At 32.2% G+C, this 15,072-nt stretch overlaps 1 protein-coding gene across 1 annotated transcript; it reads left to right on the top strand.

The window, feature by feature from the left end:
- The first annotated feature begins 10,274 nt into the window (after positions 1-10,274).
- LOC131610797 (triacylglycerol lipase 1-like) lies at positions 10,275-13,736 on the top strand. Its single transcript, XM_058882850.1, has 9 exons — positions 10,275-10,487; positions 10,587-10,703; positions 10,962-11,102; positions 11,931-12,041; positions 12,127-12,270; positions 12,350-12,390; positions 12,503-12,579; positions 12,939-13,034; positions 13,242-13,736. Exons 1-9 carry the CDS (start codon positions 10,311-10,313, stop codon positions 13,562-13,564), a joined length of 1,227 nt encoding a protein of 408 aa, XP_058738833.1. The 5' UTR covers positions 10,275-10,310; the 3' UTR covers positions 13,565-13,736.
- The last annotated feature ends 1,336 nt before the right edge of the window (positions 13,737-15,072 follow it).

Genomic DNA, 15,072 nt, shown 5'->3' with positions numbered 1-15,072 from the left:
TTATGAATTTGGTCATCCCTTTTTCTCACTTATCAATTTTAATCTTAAAACTTTCACCTTTCAATTTTTTTTATCTCAAGGCTGTCTGGATTTTATTCAATGTGTATATTCTTTATCATGAAGGACATCATTGAAGGTGATTAGGAAAATTAATATCATCTGTAGAACTTATGTCTGGACAGTTTTGATGTTAGGAGCATGAAAAGTCCTGTGGCTTGAGAGAGTATGTGTAAGCCGGTGAAACAAGGTGGTCTTGGGCTGGTGGATTTAGAACTTTGGAATAAATGTGCGTTAATCAAGCTTCTCTGGAATCTGTGTAACAAAAGAGACAGTCTTTGGATAAAATGGGTAAATTCTTACTACTTAAAGGATAGAGACATTAAGGATGCCAAGATTAAAAATGACAACACTTGGATCCTTAGGAAAATCTTGAGTAGAGGGACTACATTGAATCGCATTAGAGGCTTTGGGATGATATGACTGCTAAAGGGAAGTTCAAAATGCATGAGGTTTATCTATCCTTGAGTCAGTCTCCTATTGTTAACTGGTATAAATTGTTGAAGAACAATCCTGCTAGACCAAGGGCGTTGTTCACATTATGGCTCGCGTGTCACGAACGCCTTGCCACAAAGAATATGCTTCTTAAGTTTGGTATGATTAATAATGTTGATTGTATTTTTTTTAGACAGGAAGAAATAATATCCCATGTGTTATTTGACTGTGAGGAGCTTCATTTCATTTGGGCTACTGTGTTGAAGTGGATTAATGTTAATCATATCCCAATGAACTAGTAGCATGAGATTGTATGGTGTATCACTAATGGCACAAAAAAAGGGTGGAAAGCAACTCTGTTGAAACTAGCTCTGGCTGAGACGGTATATGGCATTTGGTCTTATAGAAATCTCATTTCATTTGGTGGTAAAGCGAATCGTGATGTTATTATTCAATAAATAAAAAACAAGATTGTTTACCGGGGTTGGGTTTGTAGATCTCTAAAGCCTAAGCTAATTATAATTAGTATTATGCTAGAATAGGCTTCCCATTCTTGTAGTTTTGGTGTTTTTGATAGCTGGATTTGAGGATCGCTTTGTATTTCTCTGTTTTTTGGATAAATAAAGTTTCTTCTTTTTCCAAAAAAAAAGGACATCATTGAAGGATTTACACGATATGTTGCTTTGTACTTATCATTAATTCTCACCTTAATGATCTAGTGAAATATGTTAACTGCCCCACTTTGGATTTATTTTCTACCATTTGAAATGAGTTGAGTTGTTTTAAACATTAATAATTTATTCTTTGAGTTTTGTGAGCATTACTCTTGTTAGTTTTGGATTGAACCAAATTCAATCTTATCAAGAATTTGTATTTTTGTGTTGATCTTCATTCCATAAGGTTTATCATCTTCTTAGATTAGAAGTGTGGCGTCTCCCTTGTCTTTATTTATCAATTCCTTCTTGTCATTGTTTTGTTACAATTTCACCAATCCTTTTATTTTTCCATAGAAATTTAAAATCACTCCATTAGACATCATAAAATATTAACGTGCCTAAGTGAATAACATGAACACATAAAAGGAGCCTTCATGTTCGCGTCCCTTAAACAAAATGGCGTAGGAGCCATCAGTCAAAGACTTGGTCATATGCAATGATTTAACCTTTTCCCACATCGAAACTGTATTCTTCTTGGCAACTTCATTTAAAAATTTATTCCTAAGGCACGAGATTAGGGCACTCTTAACCTTACCCATCATCTTAGTTTTCTCTACGTGTGTTAGGCCTGCAAATATCGATACCGCACCCTTCAATGCTTCAACACAATTGTGCTAAGTTAAGATTGCTTGCATCTTCACTTTTTACAACTCAAAATCATTGTCTTAGGAATACATCTCGTTTTCACATTTAGAACTCATTGTTTTCACTTGTAAACTTAATCTCTTTGTTGTATAGTGGACACCACTTATTGTGAAATCGAAAAAGGTTCAATCACACCAAAATATTTTCATTGTAAAATTTGGTAATATATTTACCATACCAAGAACAATGATATATGAAATAAAGAACAAATGTAACCAAGCTGTTTGGTTGTTGGACTGATATTGTATAAAAGTTCAAGCTAATGTTTTAGTGGAAATCTCAAAAGAAAACTCTAGGGGACTGGAGTTGACCGCGTGGTTTAAGGTCGAACTATGACAATCTCTGGTGTTATATTTTTTATCAAATCTCTTTATAATTAGGTCATTTATCATTTTCGTTGCTTATTCCATGTTTTTATTTCTTATTAACATTATTTGTTTTAAATCAATTGTGTTTGGAACAACCTTTTTGAAATTCAAATTTCACAATTCACCCCTCTCTGGTGTTTATAGTTGTTTGTTCAACATAAATTATCCCCAATACTGTACAATTGTCCACATACAACAACCCGATACTTTGACAATGCTAAATATACACTAACTCATAATATATTCTAAATTATTAATGAATAAATAAACATTTGCTAATATATATATATATATATATATATATATATATATATATATATATATATATATATATATATATATATATATATATATATATAATCAGTCCCACGACTTCCCATGTATGAATGTTGACCCAATATACGCTCCATACACAATCGCGTAGAAAAACTCATCTTCATGTATGAAAATAGAAGAACTTATACATATTATCTTTGTTGAACTAGCCCTAGTAGGTAGAAGTAGACGTTGTTGATTGTGTAAGAACTCTGGAAAAGATAACTCTAGAAGATGAAGATAAAAATCAAGAAGTAGAACACATTCAAGATAAATATAAAGTTCAAGATCAAATTCTTAGTGAAGAAAATCATGTAGATTTGGAAAAATATGTTTGATTCTCTAGTAAGTGGTTTAACAATTGCTTAGTCAATTAAAATTATTTTTACTAACCATGGTCGAGTTTTAAGCAAAGGGGTGCCAAAAATAGTATGCCTAGAGCCCAATATCAATCTAAGGCCTAAAAGATCAAGGAGGTTGAAAAGAGACTGTCCAAAGATTTCCTAAGGATTTTCTCTTGAAAGGGATCTCAACAAGAAAGAAGTAAATTCTAGTAGTGCCTATTGATATATAAAGCTTCAAAGATATATGAGCTTTGTTTGAGAAATAATAAAGGGGAGGAAGTACTCTAAAAATTACTACCATTTTATCTCAAAACAAGATACTCCCATATGTGGAGAAAAGTATGGTCTTATGTCTTGCTCATTTATGCTTTACTCTAGACTATGTATATAAGGTAACTCGTTCCTTTTACTTGCGCAATCACGTGGTCTATGTGCTTACTTGTGTTTATTTCCCCATCCTTTTTATAATGGCAAATGAGGAGAAATATACTCTCTAAAAAAATAATGTCAACAAGCTTGAGTAATAAACGATCTAACAATACATTGGAAAATTGCAGAGTTTAAAACTACGATGTGCTTATCATTCGATGTGAGCAATTAAGTACTTTTACAAAAGTGATTTTTCTGCTTAAAAAATTCAAATCAGCTTGGCTTCCAAAAAACTGAACTTCCATGCCTTTATATAGTGTAAAATTCCTCCAATAACGGCTGCATAATGGGTCTTGGTAGTGGAGAAAATATAGGAAGTGATGGAAGACTGAAAAGATAATTTTGCGATTTTTTCTGCATAATCTCAGGGTGACAGACGTTTCCCGATTGATGGTCAATTTGTCACCTAGCTTGAGGCATGTGACAGACGTTAGGCCCATGATGGTCTGACTGTCGCCCTTCCTGAGCTTTTTTTCTTCATTTTGTTGACTTTTTGCATGACGGTTTGAGCACCCTGATGGGTGACGACCGTCATGCTGACGGACAGACTGTCACACTTGTGATCTTCTCCGTTTTTCTTCTAGTTTTTGCCTTTTTGCACCAATTTATCGCATGAACACTCATAGGAATCGAATACCTGCAACATACAGTAAATACCTGCATAATACTACAAAAGTAGATGAAAATGACACTAAAGATGCATTCAAATCAAGTCAAAATACACTATGCATTTACATGTTATCAGGTATTTCATCCATAAATACAAAGTAGACAAGGCGATGCCCAACTGCTTAAAATTCGGGAATCCTATAATCATGCTATAATAAGAGGGGATGTCTATAACTAGATACCTGACCTTTATCTTCTTGGCTTGTTCTCTTACTCCAAAGGTGGTCCTCAGTGTTATGTATCCTTTCAATTGACCAGCTCACCGTAGAATCCAACTAGTGATCCATTGAAAGCTTTTTAGTCGTTAGGGTTAAGGCGGAGCCTCTCATATGCATCCAAGTAAAGGATATCTGCAAGGCTCTGTAGGTCCATGAGAAATCTTTTGATTTCCTAGTCATCGCACCTAACAGTGATAGCTATGGGGTCGTCATTGTGAGGGTGGATACATGCTGCATCTTTTTATGAATAAGATCTCGGTCTCTGGCGTCTTCACTTATCCTTTCTCCAACTCCTTGGGGAGATCCTATGTATTCAATACCTAGTAGTCATAAATTTTTTGGGCGGAGCTTGTCCCCCTTCCCCCAAAGAATCCTCTTGCAATTGTATTAAGCGTATGACATACGACCTTATCACCCTCATCTTTGAATAACACCTTCCCTTTCATGGATCCGAGGCTTCTGCGTCTTCTTACCCTCGGGAGTTGGACATGCCTGACCTTGGGAGGAATCACCTATAACATACTTTTTGAGGTGTCCCTCCTGGATCAATCGCTAGATCTCCTTCTTGAGTTGGAAGCAGTCTTTTGTGTGATGCCCTTTAACGTAATGGAACTTATACCATCTTCCTGACTAAGGTCCCATAATGCCTGCTTTTTGGGCTGAAGGCGCATGGATATTATACAAGTGGATAACCTCCAACTATATATGTTTACGATTAATGTTCAGGGGCATGAACCTCTCTGTCGTATTTCCTACTCGCTTGAATGCAACTTTTACCTGATACACGAGGTATAGTTACTCTTCTGTGGGTGCTGTGAACCTTCGGTGCTAGGAACACACTCTATAACATCTCATGTCTTTTTCTTTGTGTTGCTCTCTTCACCTTTTATGTAACATTCTGCCCTCGTGGCTACTTCTGCTACGGAAGATGTTGACCTATGGGTGAGAGACTTTTTGAAATTTTCTACTTTGAGACCATTCTAGAATGCTCCCACGAATATTTATTGGTTTGGGTGGACGACCCTTATGGTAGATTCATTGAAATGGACGAGATATTCTCTCAATGACTATGAGGTATTCTCTCAACGACTCTGAAAGTGGATGGGGGTCCAACACTTCCATTTCCTATGAAAGGTTAACCTCTTGTTGATGTTGTTGGATGTTAAGTACCTTGTCTTCCAGACTCTGATTCTGATGGCGCAGTTTGCCCATGAAAACATGCATCGTCGTCAGGGCATTAAAGTCACCGCTACCTCCAGTGTCCTCCGAGTTGAGGGATTATGATCTCTTAGCAACCATGGTTGGGAACAATTAGGTTTAGGAGTGGAGATGTAAGTGAATATTGAAGTGGTAATTGTAACGAAAGGTGTAGCCCAAGTTAGATTTACCGGGCCCCCACGGTGGGTGCCACAACACTTGTCAAAAAGTACATAATGCATGGTACACTTAATCTATTAGGGGTGGCCAAAGGCTTAAGTATTTTTCTGTTGGTTTAAGGCTTGCCCGAACCGGAAAAGGCCCTGTTTGGTGGTGTTTACAAGGGTGAGAGAGTAAGCTCACGTGAGATGAGAAGCTCCGTGTCATTTATGGGTGGTCGTATGTGTTTACAATATGTCACATCAATCCTAAGGTTGAGGTATTTATATAGGTGTATGAGCCTAGAATTTAGGGAATCAAGTGGTAACTGCTTCCCATTGATTAGGGAAAATGTTTGACTTATTTCCTAGGGACTGAATATACCACATTATCCATGTCTCCGCTTAGGACAAGCCTCCGTACCACGTAAAGGACACACCTTGGGTGGCGCCTCATGTGACAGATGCCCAACGAAGGGCATATGCTGCCCTATTCCCCCCCCCCCCCCACAAATGTATCACTACAAGGAAGTTCGTACTCATTCCAAAACACATCAGAATTCAAATTTCTCTTATTTTTTTCTCATTCTTTACTCTCCTCCACTAATTTCTGTATTTTTCTTTCACTAAAAGTTGTCTTAGTGCTTTATGAGTGAAATTTCAAGTCCCAAATCTCTTTCACTTCGCTACACACGATCTCGACTAATGGTATTTGTCCCAGTTTCTTGAAAAATTTCCCATGCATCACAATTCACACCACTACAAGTCTTGGGTACAATTGTTTTGAGAAAGCCACAAATCCATATTGCGGAGGCCTAATTGTCACCCATTGTATATAAACTACCGCCCGAAAAATAAAATATATGATTCTCTTCATAATTCACTATATCATTTTTATTAACTTGCCGACTTAGACATTGAAACGTTAACCTATTATCAATCTCGCGCAACCATATTAGAACAACCCGCACCGTCACATCAAAAGTTTATATAACAATTCTATTTCCAAGAAGGTACATCAATACATTACAATCATATTGCTTTCACAAGCATAGATATGTCTAATGAAAACCATAGATACTTTTCTTCTTATCCTAAAGAGAAAAAAATGAAAGGATAAAACAAAACCAAAGAAGCTCTAATGAAAGGACAGAGGAATTTATACCAGCAACTAAGCATGTATCGGTTGCATGTCCAGTTGTGTTCCATGAAACTTCCCCCAACCTAACTTCATAGAAGTGCAGCAAAAAGCACATTCAACATTTTCAAAGGCTCTTTTGAGTGTATTTGAAGTGATTAGGGACGTCTTAGAGGGATATTATGAGTAAAAACTTAGTTTAGTCTTTTTAAAAAAAACAGTAATATCAGTTTATTCTCTCAAAAATCTAAAAGTAATTTTCAATTTCTTAATAAAATCAGAATAAATCTTGTTTGATTTAATTTTGGAAAATTATTTTTTAATTTTAAATTTAAAAATTATAAAATTTGTTTGATTGTCTTGAATTTTAATTTATTCATATATTTTATTTTTAATATTGAAAACTAAAAAATTAAAATAAGTTTTAGAAGTTCTGATTTTCATTTTTGACAATTGAAAAGAAAAATATGAAACAATTTTTATGAATAACATTTATAATATTATACAAACATATGATATGAATCATCTTTATTTATAAATGTAAATGTGTCAAAGCTATTAATAAAACCGTAATATATTTTATCAATGGTATGTGTTGAAGTATTTTTTTAGGAAAATGAAACGTTTACAATTTTAAATAAAAAAAACAAGATTATTAATTATATATAAAACTAATATGGTGTCACTGTATAAAAGGCATATTAAATTAATTTAGATTTTAATGAAATTGAAAGAAGATATTAATAAAAAATTCATGATGGATAATTGCACGTTTTTAATGGATGTAAGAACGATAGTCAAATACATATTTATTTAACACTCACATATATGATTATAATGTACTATTCAATAAAGATTCATAGTAAAATTATAAAGATTATTGTTCAGAAAATTTAAAAAATATTTCTAAAAATATATCCTAAATTTTACATGTAAACATAATTTAGTGAATATTATCCTCTAAATATTTTGAATAATATATTGAAAAAATTATTATAAAAATGAAATATATATATATATATATATATATATATATATATATATATATATATATATATATATATATATATATATATATATATATATATATATATATATATATATATATATATATATATATATATATATATATATATATATATATATATATAACAAATTTCTTTTATTTTGATTCTTAAAATACCTTTTGAAAATAAATTTGTCAAACAATTTTAAAATTTTTTTTTATCTCTAACAATTTCAGATAGAATAGCAAACAAATATTTTATAAATTAATATTTTAAAACTAATTTATAAAATAAATTTTAAAAATAAAAAAATACATCCCATTTAAACTTACCTTTAATCTGTACCTTCTTTGGTGAAAGTAAGATAGATAAAAAAAAATTAAAGAAAAAGTAGATGAATAGCTTTGCATTTTGCAAAAAATTATAAAAGCCTTCCATTTGAAGTCATTGTTCTATACCAAAAAAGAAAAAGAAAAAGTAATTGCTCTATAGCAAGTTTTTGAATTTGTTATCTTAACTCATAATTGTAAAACTCACTTATAAGATGGGGAATGTCTCTCAATACAAATCCTTTAAAAATTCTATTTAGGATTTGTGATGTTTTCAATACATCTCCTCATGTCCAACACTTTCTTGACCATGGTGTTTGGTGCATGAATATAAATAGTGAATGGTCTATAATTAGATCAATAGGCTATAATGTTATGGGTGTTTGCGGGTCGATTTGATTCAATTTGAGAGAATCCAATATTGGAACGGATAAAAAATATATGAATTAGTTTGGATTGGATACACACAGTTTTGCGATAAAGTCTAAACTGAGTCGAATCGTAAAACTAAAGATCGATTTAAATTGAATTGATCGGATACATTAGAAATAAATGTGTACAACTATTTTTTTTAAAAATAATTTATATTAATTAATTTTTTTATAATAATATAAAATCCCTAATTTTTTTTCTACTTATATGTTATGTTGTGAATGTAAAAAATGGTGTTTCATTTTTTCTTATTGATGTTGAATACTTTATACTAGTTTTTATGATTATGATGATATAATTATATGAATTAATTATGGTTGGTTTAGATAGAAGAGCTCAAGAGTGGAATTTTGATAATCCCCTTGAATTAATTAGTATCGGATTTCATTGGTTTGATTTAGTTTTTGCCTAAACTAAAAAAACTCAACGTAAATATTATGGTTTGGTTTGAATTCTGATTTGGTTCAGATTTACCCAAACTAATAAACAATTTTATCTGATGTCTTATTAAAATTTCACTTAACTCATTCTTATAAAATTGACTACTCTAAAATCTTTTGAATACTCTATAATAAAAATTAATGTTAAGATTATACAAATAGAATAAATTCTATGATATTAATAATTTAGTATTAAATCTTAACTCAACAAAACTTAAATTGAAAAAGATATTTATAATTTCATTCAACTACTCTTAAGTAGCAATTAAAGAGCATTTTTTTTCAAAATTTATTCCTTGAAATATATGCATGAGAGCTTTATTGTATTCATATATAGTTTAAAAAAAGATATTTAATTAATATTTAAAATATTTTATAAATTATTTTCAATTTTATTTTATAGTATAGTAACATTGAGCTTACTCTCACATTTTTTTACAATATATTTGCCATTCATTTTCTTAGATATAAAGTAATATTTGTAAAAATCTTTTGTTTCTAAATTTTGAATTCGAAAACTTACCAGCCCTGACCTCTAATCATTATTCCTTTCTTCTATGTTGTGAACTAGCAACCTATGACCTTTGAACTCAATCTAGATTAAAATTTAAAAATGCTCGACTTGATAATTTTTATTTAAATGATTTTGTTTGTAAGTGCTAGTCTTCTTATGAGCAACATTTGTGTTAAATCAGAGGTTATGTGGATGATAATATTACCTATTCTAATGGCATAAGGAACATATATAACACATTTGTTGGGTGACCTCAATACCAGAAGATTTCTTGTGTTAACGAGCCAGACTCCAAAGTATACTAGTTTCTTGAGGGACACCTCAATATATCTTCCTCATCACCACCACTTCTAGAACAAAAGTTAATGGAATCTACACATCAATATACAGGTGTTGTTCATGCAGACAAAGCCCTTGATTTACTTTCGACAATCAATTAATTACACAGATTTAATATAAACCCTGATAATTTTGAATTATATACTAAAACGATATGAAATATCTTTTATCTTTCGAAAAAAATCTTACAAAATTTGGTCACATTATTAACCATTTTAGATAATAGTTTACATATTATAACAACTCTAATGTTGAACTTATTAGAAGACAAATAAATAAGCTTATCCATAGTCCAATGAAGACAACCACGTCTCTTAAAAATTAATATTTTATAAATATTAAACTCATACACTTAATAAAATGATTATTATCCGCAAAAAGGAAAAATAACAACTAAACTAACGGAAACAGTTGTATCGTAAGCTTACTGTTAATACTACTAGATTTATAAAACACGCGCCACTGGGCGCGTGCACTAATGGATAACGTGGAACCCGCGAGTTTTTTTATATTAAGAGTGTTGCTTGCGACTATGATCAAAGAGAGTTGAGAATTTGGGGATGGGCGGGATGTTATGGTTGACGACGACGACACTTGCCATAACCATCTGCCTTCTCTCAACCTCCGCAAACATCGCTCTCTCCTTCGACGGCGGCGGCGGCGGCGGCGGCAAACAACAACCAACTCTCTGTGAAGAACTCGTTCTCCCCGCCGGTTACCCTTGCTCCGAACATGTGGTATTATTAATTAACTTCGCTTTTCCAATTATACCCTTGCTGCATGTTTTCTTGTGTTAGGTGGCGTTTTATTTTGTTTATTTATTACTTTTGTTTCAGATTCAAACAAAGGATGGTTTCTTGCTAGGTCTTCAGCGTGTGTCTTCTTCTGATCGTATTGGTTATTATGCTCGAGAATCAAGACCTCCAGTTCTGCTTATGCATGGCTTATTCATGGTTATACTTCACTATTTCCTCTACTTTTACTCTTTTCAATTCACTTTTAGCAAGAATCAAATTTACATAATCAATTCGCTCAAAATCAAATTTTTTTCACCACATAACCTAACACACTCTAAATCAATTTTTGAGGCTAAGTCAATTCTACTTCTAAATGAATTTTAGTGTGAGCTGTGAATTTCATTTTAAAGTTTTAAACTAATTGACTTAATCTCATCATTGATATTGTGTTTTTATGGCATTTGATACAATCAGGCAGGTGATGCATGGTTTCTAAATACACCTGAACAATCATTGGGTTTCATCCTTGCGGATCATGGTTTTGATGTTTGGGTAGGAAATGTTCGTGGAACACGCTGGAGCCATGGCCATATATCTTTTTCTGAGAAGAATAGGGTGAGTAGTTTAGTTTGCTTAAGACTTATTGAGTGTCAGGCTGTCTGCTGTATCCGAAAGTTTTTATGTTTATTTTTTCAACTAATTAAATTGAGTTTTTTAAAATTTAAACCATGGCCCATGGGAGAAATATTGAATTAAATGGAAAGATTCTTTTCCCCCTATAGATAGCTATGGGTGTTTCAAAAAATTGCAAATTGAATTTGGAACTCTATTACTGAAACTTTTACTTCTGAGTTCAATACATAAAGTTTTCTGTTTGTAATGTTTGAAAATATTTGCAACGTATAAAGGGAAACATAATGCATTTGATCTTATAAAATCTAAATGAGGTCTTACTATGTCATCTAACAATTTCAATACGATTACCTCTGAATGTTTTCAACAAATTTCAGTTATATTAATTAGTACGAGACAGTGTATAACTGTTTTCGGTATTGAAACTACCAATTTTCAGCACAATTAGATTTTCAAGCAGACTTTTAATAGGAAGTACTGATGATGACGTGAAAAAGGAAAAACATGATGGACAAAGAATCAATGCTTCATTCGAGAGACTGTTAGTATTCATCGATCTTAAGAAGTTAGTTCACTATGTCATTTTTAGTTGTATGTTGTCAAGGTTCAAACATTTTTACTCTATTAATGCCTAACTATCACTGACGAAAGAGTTGGAGTCAGACTCTGTTATACATTTTGCCGTGTTTGTTATGTGAGTAAAGTTATACAACTTACAAGTATGACCTGGGCTTCGTTGGTCCCTCATTTTTCCAAAAGAGAACTAAAAGTGATATGAGTATGGCTAATTGAGCCTTGGTCCTTTTGTAGCATTTTTGGGATTGGAGCTGGCAGGAATTAGCCCTGTATGATCTTGCAGAAATGATCAATTATATTCATTCAGTGACAAACTCAAAGCTATTTGTTGTTGGGCATTCACAGGTATTTATGATTCCTGTAAATCGTCTTTTCTCCTTTATCAGTATTTGCAATAGCATACATTTTATCAATCTCTCATCAATTTTAGGGGACAATTATATCTTTGGCCGCTTTTACTCAACCGGAGATAGTAGAAAAGGTTGAAGCAGCAGCTCTTCTATCTCCAATATCATACTTGGATCATGTTAGTGCACCTATGGTACTAAGAATGGTCAAGATGCACATTGATCAGGTATTTCTTGCTGCTTTCTATTATTTTTCTCAGCTTAAGTCGATATTTAATATGAAAATGATTTCTGGTTTTTATTCAGATGATTGTTACAATGGGTGTTCATGAACTGAATTTCAAAAGGTTCCACTTTTCATTCTGTCCTCTTTTTCTCCTTTAAATTTGCACGTGTTCATCGCTGTATTTCTAGTTTAGCAAATTTTCACTGTATGTATTTTTCTTAACTCATTTTCAGTGATTGGGGAGCCAATCTCTTGGTTTCCTTATGCGATACGCGTCTAAGTTGCAGTGACATGCTGTCATCCATTACAGGTTCATGTTTCTCACACTGGCTCTGTGTCTATGTCTGTTTAAAAGGTCTTTGTAGATTTTCAATAGTTTTTTTAGCGCTTAACTTTCCAATCATAATGAGTTGTCTTTAATGCATGCTATTGCAATTACTTTGCTGGCTTTATCTGAAACACATATTGTTGTGATCAAAGTATCAAACTGTTCGGATCAGGTTATATTGAATGCCTAGGCATGATTCGAAGAATGTCCTCTCTCATTTGGATCAATAACTTAGGAATTCTTTCGGCACAATCCACTGTTTTAATAATTATGGAGTGTTTCGTGTTTTACTTTCTTTTTTGGTTACTGCTTCTACTCATGAAATTAAATTTAAATTACAGGAAAGAATTGTTGCTTCAATGAGTCACGTGTGGCTTATTATCTTGAACAAGAACCTCACCCATCATCCTCCAAAAACTTGAACCACCTTTTCCAGAGTATGCTCCATATTCCATTAACTTTTATTTGATTTCTTTATGTGACAATTTTGCTGCGACTTTCCTGACTATATATGGCTGCTGACTTTCCTGACAATTTGTCTACAATATGTCAACCTTAGTAGTTGTTTGATGGTCTAGAAATCAATATTCATGTGCATATTCTTGTTAATGGTTATGTCTCTGATGATCTCATATGTTCCACAGTGATCCGCAAAGGTACTTTCTCCAAATATGATTATGGAAAGATTAGAAATCTGAAAGAGTATGGCAGCTTCAAACCACCAAAATTCGATCTTAGCCGCATACCCAAGTCACTGCCTTTGTGGATGGCTTATGGGGGAAATGATGCTTTAGCAGATATAACTGATTTCCAGCACACACTCAAAGAACTGCCATCCACACCAGAGGTGGTTTATCTTGAAAACTATGGTCATGTTGACTTCATTTTAAGCTTGCAAGCAAAACAAGATCTTTATGACCCTATCATCAATTTTTTCAAGTCAACGGGGGAAGTTAGTAGTATTTAAAGCTCGTTTCCTTCCATTAAGATGAATGTAATATACAGTGGAGTTCCTCCACGTTGATCTTCTGTCTGTAAATAATATGATCACAGATCCCACATGTCTGGCTTAAAATTTGTTTTAAGAATTGTCATTTATACTAATTTTCAATGCGAAATGATACTTCTTTGTCCCACAACGATAGATTCAGTTGGCAAAAGATGTACTCCGTATAAAGGAAAGAGGAAGAATAAAGCTTTTACTAAATATTGGTCAATTATTGGTGTATATCTATAATATAAAAAAAAATTGAATAGCATGGAAAATGCAATTCTGACCCCTTACTAAATTAACTTTATCAAGTATTGGTGTATTTTTTCTAAACCAAACTGAGTGACTTTTTTAGTTGAATGACTTTCTTAGTTCAAATATACATGTTAAAAATTCTCACCTCCCTTCCCCTCCATTCCCCTCTCCTTTATTAAATTCTCTCTCCTAACCAAACGGACCCTAAGAGTGTGTTTGGTTCGAGGTAGAGCGAGGGAAGGGGAGAAAATGTTTATAATGAAATATATTTGGTTCAATTTTTAAGAGGGGAGGGGAGCAAAATCTCTCCAAATGACATATTTTACGTCCCTCGAATCGGGGGAGGGGAGGGAATTTGAGTTTTAATATTAAATAAATTAAAATATTTACTAAAATATCTTCAATTTTATTTTACTATTTTGAAATTATTATTTTCTTTGATGTTCGTGCTTTTCTTTGTGATTTTTTTTTCAGTTATTATAATTATTCTTCACCCTCAAATTATTTTTTATTTAATAAAAATTATAATATTTTGTTTTTCATTATAATTTATTTTATGTATTCAAAAGTTGTTATCAACGCATAATTTATTTTGTGCCGAGAGTTATAATAAGAATCAAGTATATTCAATTTTTTTAATGTTATGTGGTAAGTTATGACTTTTTAATCACTCAATTATACAAATATTATTTCCAAAAATATATTTATGAAATTTTCACCTTTGAATATCATATCGCTTATATAAAATTACAAATATCGCTTATATATATATATATATATATATATATATATATATATATATATATATATATATATATATATATATATATATATATAATTACAAAAAAAAATCTCTCCCCTTCTCTTCCCTCCATTAAAATTCTTCCTCTCCCCCTCATTTAAAGCAAACAGACCCTTAAGAAATACCCTTTCAAAACTATCTAACCCATTCATTTGATTTTTCTATTTCCAATTCATCCTACAACCATAATAAAACATCGTCAAATCACGAACTAATTTCCAATTCACCTCATTCACTTATCCTAAACCTCTATCCCCAGTCCCATCTTTCCTTTACTCTTCTCACAGTTATCACCCCTCATCGTCCTCAGTTTTTTCTTTCTTTCAACTACCTCTTCCATACAGTGGCAGAGTCAGGAACCTGGTCCAGGGGTGCAAATTTAAAATTTTTAATTAATAATTATAGCAATATATATTAAAAAATATAT

The sequence above is a fragment of the Vicia villosa genome, linkage group LG1 (assembly GCF_029867415.1).
Source record: "Vicia villosa cultivar HV-30 ecotype Madison, WI linkage group LG1, Vvil1.0, whole genome shotgun sequence".
Lineage (NCBI taxonomy): Eukaryota > Viridiplantae > Streptophyta > Magnoliopsida > Fabales > Fabaceae > Vicia > Vicia villosa.
This window is presented reverse-complemented; position numbering and strand designations above follow the sequence as displayed.